Source organism: Chroicocephalus ridibundus, chromosome 7, assembly GCF_963924245.1.
Source record: "Chroicocephalus ridibundus chromosome 7, bChrRid1.1, whole genome shotgun sequence".
NCBI classification, from domain to species: Eukaryota; Metazoa; Chordata; class Aves; order Charadriiformes; family Laridae; genus Chroicocephalus; species Chroicocephalus ridibundus.
The window spans coordinates 52,139,854-52,153,619 of NC_086290.1; the positions used below are offsets into that span (position 1 = coordinate 52,139,854).

Genomic DNA, 13,766 nt, shown 5'->3' on the forward strand with positions numbered 1-13,766 from the left:
ATTTAACGTACTTCCGAAAGGATCATCAGATATCTTGAAAAATTGTAATACTCCATAATTCTGAAGAGCTGTTCAAAATGATTGTGAAGTATCATCTTTATACCTTTATTATAATATCTAAAAGTAATTTTCATCTCAAAGGTAAAACTGGCTCCTTAAATCACAGATCTAACGAGTTCCAAAAGATGGTACAGTCCTGGAAGAGTATTGCCACAGACAGTCTCATCAACAACTTAGCAGCCAAGTACTATAAGGGAAAAAAACCACCCAAACAAACCAGCAAACAACCCAACCCATACCTCTGCTGCTACTTCCCAGTCTGGTCGACCATCACTGTCTTTCAGCTCAACATATGGCTTATCATGAACTCTGTTTAAATCCTCATGAAGACCATCCAAAAGAAAAGCCAGAAGCTCCTGTGAGTCTTGCTGTTGAAAGCCGTTAAATCTTGGAGCATATTTTGCTATTGTCCACTATAAAAAAAGCCAGAAAGTTATTTAACATCACGTAATGAAAGTTGTAACAATAAATCAAAATGTTGTAGACAAGACGCATGCTGTCAACCTTCCCTTTCTCTAGGGGAGGTACTAATTTGAGTCCCAGAACCATTACAATACAGGTAACCTCAGGAAAAAGTGCATTGAAAGATTTCTACTATTCAAAGAAATTCTTGCTTTCTACCTTTAAACAACACACATCACAGACTTACCCGCAGCTTTAACGGTGCTATATTCTTCTGCGTTCCACTCCACAACTCCTGAACCAAATCCCCATAGCACTTGGCCATGTGTCCTTTCATTCCTATTGGATTTGTCCTAGAAATTGTAAAGTAATTAATACCATACTAAAATTTAAATAATGTTCAAGCATGGGGATGAACAAGGAAGCGCAAAGGCTTCTTGCTGAACTGTTTTAACTCTCCCAGAAACAAAAGAGGTTATACTTTCAATTATCTAATCTAGCATCTGCTGTATAGCAGTGGTTGATCACACTGAAGTTAAAAGGATTTATTCATACTGTCTACTTCTGAAAGCTGAAACTCATCTTAAAGAAATGTTACAGCCTCTAAAACGCCAGTGGTCTCAAATAGAAAATTACCTGTTAAGTTCATAAAGATGTCTTCCTGAGATGAAATACCGCGTTAGAGGCTGTGTGTTACTGACACACTGGATACTGGAGTTCATGAAGCATGTGTTACCCAGATTGCTTAATCCAGTAGCACCCTTTTCAGTAGGAACTGACATAAAGAAAACATAATTATACCAGTTGCGCAGATGTGAAAAATTCAGAATGGTGAATCAGTAAAGTTAAGCATATGACCTTTTCACAGTAATTGGTTCATTTTATCCTGCCCCCAATTACGAGACTACAGCTAGCATAGATGCAACAGAAGAACGGCCTGTTCAACACACCCGCTCTCTCAACTTCACTTAAGTAAACAGAAATTGAGGTATTTTGTTGGATCTAATCGACTATGGACATTGGTACAATCCATAAAACTATTTTTAGGTAAATAATCATGGTTGGATTACTTTGTTAAAATCTTAACTATTCCTTACCTCAAAAAAATCCAAGATAATAAACATAAAATTTAGAATTTCCTATGTGCCATTTTCTGTTGCTGCATCTGAACATCTACAAATTTATCTGTCTATCCATCCAACCCTCCCACGTTTCCAGCATCAAAGTTAATAAAACAGAAAGAACATGCAAAGCAGCACAGGCGTAAAAGACCTCTTCCAATGTTAAGAGCACTTATATTAAAAAGAATTGATTGAACATAATACAGCCTCTTGGATTTTTCTTCTCATCATAATTCAATTACTATGCTGAAACACTTACCTTTATGTCTGTCTATTTTACTGCTGTTTGCTATAAAAGACATCTCTTCTGGCCAGCTCATGTCTTTGTTTCGAACTAAAAAGAGATACAGTACAAGGATTTTTTTTTAATTGTTTGTTACTTACTCCAGAGAGCTTATACAACTTGAATAGGTTTAATTAAAATTTTCTAATATTCAATTGAGATTAGAAATTTGCTTACTTTTAGTTACTATTTTTGCTAGTTTTCATTTCAATGTTTCCAATCGTTTTGGGAAATCCTTCTAATGCTGGCATCATTCCAACCATGCCAGTAACATCTTTAGAAAGCATCCTTCAGATTTCTTTCCTCTTGGATAACAAATTTTTCAGTACTTATTGTAATACTTAATAAGGATCCACCAGCTTGAACAAATCTGTTCAATTCATGCGCAATCGCTAATATATATAATGAAAAATTCAAGCGTATTTCGAAACAGGGACAAATTACATGTGTTTCGAGATAAAGTGGGACAAAAACCCGCAAGCCTTCCTAAACTAGCTTTAGCACCAACTCCCCATAGGATCCCCGTTCAACCTCTGCCTTGCACTGACACCAGCCATACAGCAACCTGCCTTAAGGGACGGAGCTGGCTGAAAAAAGGGAGTTATTTTTCACTAGATCACTACTCACATCTGGTTTCTCAGATAGGCATCAAGTCCATGGTTAAGGCAGGTGGCATAACACACAGAGGAAGGGGGGACTCCTTTCAGTGGCAGCGTTGACTTAACGCCCATTTGTTTATTGAACTACAGCCTCAGGGTTCTGCTTCACCTGATACAGCAAGGGGCAGTCCCTCTCCCCAGTCTCCACTCATAAATTCCCATTTCTTCTCTTGTGTCTAGTGATTAATGCAGATACACGGTGAACTACATCAACCACTCTGCCAATTTTAAATTAATTAAATATGAGCTGAGCCAAGAGGCAAAAAGCACGAGTCCAGCTAGCACAATGCAAGACCCAGATTTCCACAGAGCCCCTGTGATGTAAGGACAACAGAAGAGTGGATTAAGAATGTACGCTTCTGGTTCTCACATTAAAAGATTAGCCAAAACGGTCAACCTCATTGAAAACTCAGCTCATCCACGCACCCTGATACCTTTGAGAAAGGCTTAACATATTTGAGACCAACAGCACTGCCCAGCGTAGCAGCGCGTGGCAGGAGGATGACACACAACCGACATAAATTGAAAGAAGAAAGGCTGAGATTGTTTATGATGCCTTCTCACCATCATGAGAGCCAGTCAAGTAGGGAAGGCCAAACGGTTCTCTCCAGATGTGAAAATAAAATCAGCTTGTCATGAAAATCTTAGACATGAACCTGACATGGACTGAAACATGCAGTTTTCTTCCTCTTTTGCTTTATGAGTAAGAATGTGTCCATGAAAGTATCATAACCTGAACTCTTGTAAAATTAGTGAAAGAAAAATCAGGTAATGAAAAAGCCTCAGATGCCTCAAATTGCTTCTGTTAAATCTCTGGTATTTTATCCACTGTAAGTGCAGTGGATTATTTGAAGCTTTGGTATTTCTTCCTGTGTTTCTTTCAATACATACATACATAGAGACAGACGTCTACTTACACATACTCCTTCTTCTTAAAACATTTCCCCCCCAGAAAAACACTTGGATAGTAGGCCTATATATTTGTGTAGTTTGGGCAATTACAGAAATGGGTAGTACATACAATTTATTATCATCATATATACTCATATAAAACTATTTGGGTTTAGTGTGCAAACCAATTACAGGCCCTTCTCATACCTTCTATTACTAAATGCTGCTCATCTTGGATTTTAAGATACTCCAGTCTGTGATCTTCATCATCCAGCAAAGTAAGATAGTTCTGCAGGAGGAAAAAATACTTCATACAGTTATTAATTCTAGATTTTAAGTTCTTGGAGGGTATTTTAATCTTGAAGCAATTAAATTAAAACAGTATTAAAAATTTCTTCACAAAAATGAGATCATCAGTTTCCTACCTCTGTTAATTCAATACAGTAGGTCAATGATCTCCAGAAGCATCTAGTTCAATGCTTTAATTTTATGTGGTATTTCTTTAGAATGAGAGAATTGCATGCTCTTAATGATTTGGAGGAATATAGTCTGCTTATTCACTCTGATTTGTTCACATACACATTTGAAAAAGATCCTGGATGGCTGCTGGCTTCTGTGCCAACAACATCATGCGTGTCTATGAAATAATATATTTTTATTTCCATTTAAAACAGTTTCTATGACACTTCATATTAAGCCTTTTAGTAGGTCAATTGCCAATTTTTAAATATACCACAGGATAATTTAGTGTTTATCAGGCTACTAGGAAAACAAAAGGTAATTTTTCTGGGTCATTAATACCAAAATCTAAATTTCACTGCTTGGCATGCACAAAAAGCTCTAGAAAATACACAGCAAGAGTCTTCCAACCTGGGTGGTTAAACTGCAAAGGAAACTTACAACCACTATTTTTTTTTTCTGTGTGTGTATATTTAATCATTTCTATGAAAGAATAAGACATACAATATCAAATAGTTGATAAAAAAAAAAGAAAAAATGTTGACATTACCTCACTATTGTATAACCAGAGGCGCATATCTTCTTCTTTTATACGTAGCCTCTGGGAGAGATATTCATGTATCTCTTTAATTGTCTGCATTCGACTAAAGCAGCCGGTGTAAGCCAACACTCTTTTTAAAGGAGCATTTGGTGAAGGTACGTTCCCTGGATTCACAATCATAAGAAAAGGGCAAAAGATAATGTATACACTCATAGGCCAACCAAAATCAGATCATTAACAACTGATACACTACATACACTATAAGTACTTTTTGTGAAAAAGCAGGACACAGTTCTACTCTTTTTGTTTATGGACAAAATAATGAGTTAGATGGAAAGCTAGTTGTTACTAACCCTTTGGGACAACAAACTTGCTATCGAAAAGCAGATACATTTACCTCCCTTTCTTACCAAAACCTATTAGAAAATTGCTCCCCTAAGGTTCTCATAGGAAAGAAATAATTTAAAAGTAGTTTTAAAAGAGTGAACTATTCTTTTTTTTCTCTTAAAGACAGAGTATCAGAGACTCTGTTAATTTTCAAAATAAAAGATTTCAGCATTTCATGAGAATTTTCTTTTTGAGAGCACACTGTAAGTAAAAAAAACAAGGTTAAAAAAAAATCAGTCTGACTGTTCTTGGAAGTAGCATAACTTTGCTCCAGCTCTTGTACGGAGATGAACGCTGCTCTGTGAAGATGAAATCAACCTGGCAGTTTCACAGTAAAACTATTCTTAACTGAATTCTTCAAAACATTCTGTGAAGACGCCTAGGATTTTCATCAGACTTTTTCAACAATCTCATGTTTGCTACACGAACTACTTCCATCAGTCGAGACTGTTGCTGTTTTCCATAATAGGAGCTCATCTTTAAATCAAACATTTGCACAAGCTCAGTTTGAAAGAGATGAGACCCGCTTTACATGCTTTATTTTTTGAGCTTCTTTAGTCTAAACTTGGGAAATTCCCCGCTCCTCCCAGAGACAGGTCTGTAACATATTCATGAAAAGCTTTTATTATACAGCCAAACCCAACTGGGCAACTGCACTACTTAAATAACCACAAGTGACATTGTTCTACTTTCACTGTCAAAAGATTAAAATAAAATAAACAGTACCATATGAAAAGATGCAACATCACATGCAATTTGACAAGGGTGTAAAAATATATTGTAATCATAAGTCAGCAAAGCATCAGTTTTGCTTCAGTATACCAAGCAAAGTACTCAGGTTTTTTTTAAAGAACACAAAAAAGCATTTTCTGAGATTAGGGATCAGAGGATTAGTTGTAAGATTACAGCAAGAAAGCATATCTGAAAACTCAAAAAGATTAATCACTGATTGGACAAATAAATTAGTGCAGAGCAAAATAATTCCAAATCAAGATCAAATTTGGCACATCAGAAGATTCTCTTTATTTGAATTTTGGCATTTTAGGATGTCCAAACAAAGCAGTTTCCATTTTATTAGGTCAAGTAGGAAAAATGAATTTGGGTAGCAGGCAGTTTCTGTAGCGGAACTGGATCAAGCAGGCAGCCACCATCTACACGTTAAGTTTGAGATTCTACCAAAGCAGTGAAAAACTGAACATCTGCATGAGATTTTTAAAGACAGGCTAACTAAAGCAAGGCTGAAGGATTTAATTTTCAGGGGTCAGGTGATCCCATTTCTGGACACACACTACTGTGGATGCCCACGTGTGTCTGTCTGTATCCAGATGTACAGGTGTGTGAATATCAGGTATTTCTTCAAACCTATTGTGCAAGGCAAGTATGCAACTGCGCATACAAATTGGTACTCGAAACAAATCCTGCAACACTTCCCAGCTGAAACGTGAAGCTGCAATCTAAAGATTTTTCTTATAGCCCATTACTTGTACAATCTTCTGGTGAGCATTACCACCACGATTATGGCACATATTTTAGTTGGATGTTCACACTTCTACTGAATTGTCTTTCTGAAATGCATCAAATAACAGTCTTCATATTCCATTAATTCAATCCTTTTCTAAAGAGTATGAAATAATTTGGGGCATTAAACTCTAGCTGCCCAACTAACTTGGAACCAGTTGGCTGCATCATGATTTCATTTATCGTACCACTGTACTATCAGATACACACCCCACCCCGATGCACAGACGCATGTATTCTATGGCCGCAAAATTAACTATGGACAGGATTAACCAGACCTGCCCTTCTTAGCTGTTGGGTGTTTATGCAGTGCTCATTGCTCACTTTCATCTCCCCACTCGATTTGCAGTAACTCTGCAACTGAACTGACTGCACTGCAAACGCTCCCTCGTGCCTCTTTCTTCCAAGAGAAGGCAGGAGAAAAGCCTTTCAGTCTTTACCAACCGCTGATTGTGCCTCACAGTTGATTAGCTGGTGTACAAGCACAGTGGCAGCAAAGCTCCTACAGCTGCGGCTCTCGCTTTCTTAGAAACTGCGCACTTGGGATTCTTGCTGCATTCTTAAGTTACCTCTAGGTAAATGCTGAGGAAACATTCTCAGGCTCATCATACCCATATTCACCCAGATGTTGGACTGCTGCGTTCGAGTGGCAGGCTGCTGTCTCAGGAAGAGCAGGTAGCGAGGGAATAACTCCAGCTCAGGCACATTTGTTTTGCTGTTTTTGATCACCTAGTAAAGACGTTTAAAACACATTTTAAGAGACTGCTGTTCCAAACGTGTAGGAAATCCCAATAGGAACAGGAATTAATGATTAAAGCAGATGGTTAAAAAAATAAACTATGTTTTACTAGGAGATGAGAAATCCTCTGAACTTCTTATGGGGTCTTAAGCAAATATCCACACTGATTTCTAAGCACTTTTTGAAGCTTATCAGTTGCAGATTGTCAAAAGCAAACACCTCGTTTAGTGGAGCACAACACCATGGAAAGAACATTTGTATAATCCCTGAAATATATGTGAATTTACAATGAACCTCATTAATTCTGCTCAGTGTATACTTCAATAAAAAAGTTTCACAACTGTTGAAAAACACTCACTCTGAACTTTAGGACTGAATTCAAACCTTTAAATTGTAAGAACAGACTGAAACTTACTTTTGTTGCATTTAGATGTTGACAGGAAAAGCCAAAATTACCCCAGAACAGGACTTGCAGCTTTTCAGCCACCATTTCTACAAAGATTGTGCTACCTAGATCTGCCCAAACGTAGACATACATAAATGGCAGCAATGTTCACTATTTTTGTGACCATGTGAAGCAGAAGAAAACACTCAGCTTAAGTTGTGAGAAGCAATATAATGCACTGAAGTGCCATGGGATTAAACCTCAGTTACAATAAAAACAATAGTGATGAAATTTTCTGGAAAGGAACAATGTAGTAGTCCCTGCCGCGGGGTGGGAGCCTGGGACTGTGAGTACCTGTGTGCTGGCTGCGAGTAATCAAATGGTCTTCAAGAATTCAAGTGTTCAGACAACTAAGTGTCAAAAAATTTCTTAATTATGGACCAAAAAGCTAAAGTTCATACATACATTATTTATATTTTTTTTGCAGACAGGAATCCCAAACTGAAATTCTCTCATTCTGAATAGAAGTCTTTTTTCTCACAACCCTATCGCAAAAATCTCAAGCACATTAGTTTGTGCTGTGTGTAAAGAAATGTGGCCTTTTCTGGATCATGAAAGGTGTTTGTTTCCATGGAGAATGTGTGGGAGGAGGGTAACAGAAGTCAGTGATTTTTCACTGCAAAATAATTGCCGGTACTACGGCTAACAGATCGAATTGTCAAAAAATCATACAGCTAATTCTCCCCCATTTCTGACACTGAATTTTTGTGACACCGACCACCTAATCTCTATTGCTACCATCAAAAAAATCCCTTCACTTCCTTTTTTTACCTGTCACTCCTATAAGAGACTACCTGACACAGAATAAACCAAACACTGTATGGAATAAACATATTCAACAGAAATAGAAGAAACTTTCCAGTGCCTCTAATTGAACAGACCAAATTACGTCAGTTTTTCTTGCCTCTAACATCAGCCTACTTTTTTATAAATTCAGTATTAATAATTCAAGTCATGCCAGCTTTAGCTCCAAATGATTATGACCTGTTAATCGTTTTGCAACATTACACACAGAGAAACAGAGAGATAGCTCAATAAATTGTGAGTAAATTATATGATTCAACAATGGCTGTTGCTACATAATTACTGCTTCTTTTTCAATACTGTTGCTGTTTTAACTGCAACCAAAAAAAATCTCATTGGGATAACACAGACTAATTATCAGTCCACTTAGTGAATTCCATTTAATATATAGCACTTTCACATTTGAAAATTATATTCTGCAATACATTCTGCATTATGCCCAAAATTAATTTTTAATTAAAGATATTACAGCTTTAATACAGAAAATACTAGTGTTAGTTACAAAGAGTCAATTTCAGTTCTTCAAGGTTTTTTTTCCTGTTTTTTAATAAAACTTTTATGCAAACAAATACAAATACTTTCTTATCTTTGACACGTTCTTGCTAATTAGTTAATTTTATTACAAGGCTTTAAGTGACTACAGGCAACTCAATAAATGTTGATATAAAAATCAGTATTACTGACTTGTAAATATATTTTTTATCACACAATTGCAACACTTATGGTTAATCATTTGTAGAACTATTTCACAATTTTATGGTGATTCATTGGCTTTTCTGCTTACTGTCAAATGTAAGAAATGTGAAAATTCACTACATACAAATTATTTGCTGGCAAATGAGTATCCCCTAAGTCTGGAGGAGTGTAACTGATGTTGTGCTGAAGAATGAGAATGATCATCACTTGCCTCACCAGTACGACTTTTAGTTACTCATTAGAAAAAAGAAAGGTAATTATCATAATACTCGAAGGTGAATGACACGAGAGAACTATTTATTTTGAATATATGATCTGCTCAAAATAATAACTGGTATTCAAACGGCCACGATATGTAATACCTGCAATAAAAATCAAAACTGAAGAATTAAAAGAGCAGCCCGATTGGATGAGTGTATCAGGTGCTGGTCTTTGCTTCTAGCACTGAACATGGTTAACCAGAATCATGCAGATTCAGCCTTTGACAGTAGATGCCAACTCAGTTTTAGCATCTATTTCTTGTGGAATTTCTTATGATAAATGCTTTATTGAAAAACCTTTGACTAGAAGGTGAACAACTTAACCAGTCTGTGGAGTACTCAAAAGCTGCTATGCTCATACGCGAATTCTTTTTAGTAATACCTGCTCCTGCAGCTTGCAGCTACAGCTCAGAAGTGCTTCTGAGCAAGCATTTTCACAAAGAATAGTCTTTGCCTGTTTTCTTTACTGGGATCATCTATTGCTTTTTAGATCTTCACCAAATCTTGCGCATTGTGTTTTCTATGACACTTCCCCCCACATCATTAAATTGTAAGAGAGGAGAAATGCATTTTCAAAGATGCAGGTGTTTTAAATTTATTAGTTTTGCAGACCAGCTGAAAATTTATCTTAGCTTTTAAAGATGAGTGTTTTGATCCCAAGTCTTTAAACTGATCTCAAATTTACTTTTGTCTGCTTTAGCAATCATTGTCTATTGAGCAACAGTTCTGCCCTGCTGCAGTATCTCCTGGGGTTTGTGCTGCAAAACTCCTGGCAAATATCTACAACTTTCTATTTTTGAGACTGCTTTTTCCCAGCTTGCCCTTCAAGACTCTTCATTTAGACTATTCGTTTTTGGATGAAGTTGGAGATGACCATAAAAGATTACCTTGTGGAACTGGCAGAAGCTTGGACACATGAGGTTGTTTAGATTATCTTGGTGGTTATGGCAAGTAAACAGTGTCTACAATCACAACTTACCGGCCTGGGCAAGGACAGATTTGCTCCATACCAATGGTAAAGTGCTCTCCAAACTGGTTCTGGTACCATTACGTAGTCCTTTCCTTCAACCAACTGCGGAGATCGCTTTAATCTTCCACCCTCCATTGTTAGTGACGCAGCCTTTAAACAAAAAGGGATTTCCTCAAATCTCAAGCAGAAAAAATAGTATACAGCTACAGCAATTTTAGTTCACAAACACAGAAGACTTTTTAATTAGTCAAACTTTTAAGTAGCAATTAGCAACTGTTTTTCATACTGAAAGATGGTATTTAAATGTAACAATAATTAATGCTCCAGTTTCACTACTTACTATTTCTCTAAAAGGCTGTCTAATATAAAATTTGTATTTGATTTCTCTCTTGTGTCACCTACTCCAACAACTTTAGATACTGCACAGAGAAATCCAATCTATACTCATCATTGATGGTGCTGGTCTGTGTTTTATGTTTTGTTTGTATGAATACTGGAAAAACTGTCAGGTTTGGTTTACTAGTTAATAACTATTTTCTGGTTTTATGCAATAGCAATAACTCTAATATTTAGATTGAAAACACTGAAGAACAGTGTTTAATTATTAAAATACTTTAGCGTAACGCTGAAAGTTGTGTTTTCATAAATGCCTTTTTCGTTCGTAAGGTCTGTGAAGCTGTTTAAGAACATTTTGAGTGTTTCTCTTCTCACAAAACACTCAATAGTAGCCTTAAAAACAGAAGACCTTTTTTTTCCCCTCTTAAAATAAGAGTAAGAAACCCAAATTCTGTTATATGACAAAACAGCGCTAACTTAGAATTAAGCCACTGGCTGAAAAAAACCACACATAAAAAGCTGTGATAAAAGTACACTAAAAAGATACTTTTCCTATATTCACATGACTTAGATGCATTTACCTTCACTGGCTCTTGTGTTACTAGGGGCTGGTTATCAATAGCTCCTGGTTTCTGAGGATTAAGTTGTAGCAAAGTATTCCCATTGGTTCCAAGGAAACACTGGTTATTATTGTCCGAAGTGTTATGCTGCCTAGCAAAACAGACATCAGCCCCTGGTGTGCCAGGGTAAAGAGTATCTGTAACAGAATACAAAGGGGAAAAAAAAAATCATCTCTATTTTAGTTCATGAGTCCATAACATAAACAAAACAGTTAAACTTGTATCCTTTTTTTGCTTTTAAAAAAGGCTGAAGAAGTTTGCTATCCTTCACACTTCAGTAAAACATGCAACTCTTCCAAACTAGAGAGTGACAAACATATTAGCACTCTCAGAAAAGGTAAAGAAGCAGATCTGTGAGATCCAAATACCAAAGCAGATACTTACACAAAACTGGTTTAAAAACAGCTAGGTTGGCATGAGCAAATGTGTTTGGCATTTGCTGTTGTCTGGATGTTTGAATAGCAAACCCTTGAAAATCTTACAGAAAAACCTGAATATATATGCAATAATGCCTTATTTTCATTTCTTCCTCTTGAATCAGCACATAAATTTTATTCTTATAGAACCTCCTTTTGTTACACAGCACAACAAATCTAAATTTGAGGTTAGAAAAAAGAAAGAACCTTTATCTAAAACTTGTTTCCCTTCCTGCCCTTCCTCTATTCCCCAACCCAAAAAAGATCACAGTAATTTATCTACTTCAAATTGAAGTTGTGTTTTTAAGATACAGATTTTAAAATACCAGATGCACATTCAGCTGCCTCACAAGGAAAAAAACATCATCTCAAATTCTCACAAGAAGTGACTGAAAATCATCACTAAAATCTCTTCTTCTTTCCCAAAGACGGCTCCCAGAATCTGCACAAACTCATTTAGATCTCATGCCCTGTAAAACTATACGTCTGCTTTTCCTAATTGTTTTTCTGCTTCTTTCTTCTTTGTCGTAGCTGAGGTCATCTCATTGCAAGACATAGTCCGATATCAACGAGCTACGAGCTAGAAACAACTTCAGGTGAAGAGGGGGAAAAAAAAAATCCACTCGGAAAATAAATTATAGGACAAAAACTATCTTGAAAACAATTCTGGAAACTAATCATAGCATAAAAGATGAACTGCTGTTTAAACAAGACTGTTTCTTGCTTATCCACCGCAGACTAAAAAATCCTAGTAATTCACCAACGTCTACACGTCGGCCACTTCTGCAATCTAAGCTGTGTTATCTTTCCGCCTGGAGGAATCCATGCAGTATGTCGTTTTCTCAAAACCTGTTCTACATTAAACCTCCAAGGAAATAAGATGTTATGCTTACTGCTGCTAGTAGTCTCTGAGGCTTCTGATGCAGTAGAAATATTATCTGAAAACTTTTCTTCTGTTGCACTGAAGTAATTAAGACCTCCCATTTTGTCTTCTCCCTGTTCTGAAGTATTGGCTGCAGCAGCTATGAGTGAATTCTTACCTCCACTCAAGACAGATGAAGGCTCTATCACAACAGGGTTTGCATCCTAAAATTGGTAGGCAAGTAGAAAAGTTAATTATAAGCCCATATCAAAGACATTTAGCATCAGCCAAATCAATCAACAAAATTCACAGCTGTATGACCACTTTTGCATATCACGACAAGCTTTATAGAAAAACAAAAATACTTTCTACATCTACTGATGAAAAATATGCAGAGACAGATGTGTTAAACCAATCGAATAAACTCTTCTGCACAATATAAAAATCACGAAATACCAGAATTATTTTCTCTATCTAGATACACAAAAAGACAACCATTTTAGACAGCTATAATTACAGACTATAAATATTTGAGGATTTGTTCTTGTTGAATTTCATATGGTTAAATGAGAAGCGCAAGCAGGAGAACAAAAAAACACTCCTTCCTCAAACCTGCAACATTTTAGTCTTCTCTAACTTTGTTTTGAAACAAAATTCCGTTGTTTCCTTTGGAGAAGCAGCATTGCAAAGGCAATCTGGCTCACGCTTGGGCAAGAAAAATGCGCATCCCCCCAAAAGCATAACTTGCCTGCCCAGTACAGACAAGATGTAAGAAGAATCCTACCCAATTTACAGCACCAGTCACAACAAGAAACGTCAATGAATGAGAAAGCAGAAGAAAAAGGGAATTAACTGACCCTCCGAGGGGAAAACAGAAAATCCATGCAATGAACTGCACTGTAACAACATTGGAAAAAGGGATATTTCCTGTTTTATGCTGTCCCCTCCACTATTTATCACATCACTAAACATAGTATCTTGTCAAATAACAAAACCGTGCAGTAAAGCTACAAGTACAAAAATAAGACAAAAATGTATGTTGGAATTACAGCAATCATTTACAGATTTTCACGGGAATTCTGAGTGTTCTTTTTGCTCAAGAGGTAGAGTGACTAATGGCATTGTGCTGTTATGCAAAGCATTAGGTATGAAATCATGTGTCCATCTGAGTACTTATACTAGGACAAGGATCAAGTTACACGGTATTTCAGGCATTTAAGCCATCATCTGTCCAATTCATTGTGCACAAAGAATAACTGTAATTACATGGTTAGTTAATGCATACACTGCAGTTTTC

At 36.5% G+C, this 13,766-nt stretch overlaps 1 protein-coding gene across 4 annotated transcripts in view; it reads right to left on the reverse strand.

Annotated features, from left to right (window-relative positions):
* USP32 (ubiquitin specific peptidase 32) overlaps positions 1-13,766 on the reverse strand; it is a 77,639-nt gene that overhangs the window by 11,894 nt on the left and 51,979 nt on the right. For 2 of the 4 annotated variants that reach the window (XM_063341240.1, XM_063341238.1), the window contains 10 exons: positions 12,501-12,693; positions 11,153-11,328; positions 10,245-10,385; positions 6,891-7,050; positions 4,426-4,580; positions 3,624-3,705; positions 1,843-1,917; positions 1,099-1,237; positions 710-815; positions 300-473 (listed from right to left, as the gene is read on the reverse strand). In XM_063341240.1, the coding sequence (XP_063197310.1) occupies positions 300-473; positions 710-815; positions 1,099-1,237; positions 1,843-1,917; positions 3,624-3,705; positions 4,426-4,580; positions 6,891-7,050; positions 10,245-10,385; positions 11,153-11,328; positions 12,501-12,693 (1,401 nt within the window). The remainder of the gene's footprint in view (positions 1-299; positions 474-709; positions 816-1,098; positions 1,238-1,842; positions 1,918-3,623; positions 3,706-4,425; positions 4,581-6,890; positions 7,051-10,244; positions 10,386-11,152; positions 11,329-12,500; positions 12,694-13,766) is intronic. The other 2 variants (XM_063341241.1, XM_063341239.1) reach the window with 2 other exon arrangements.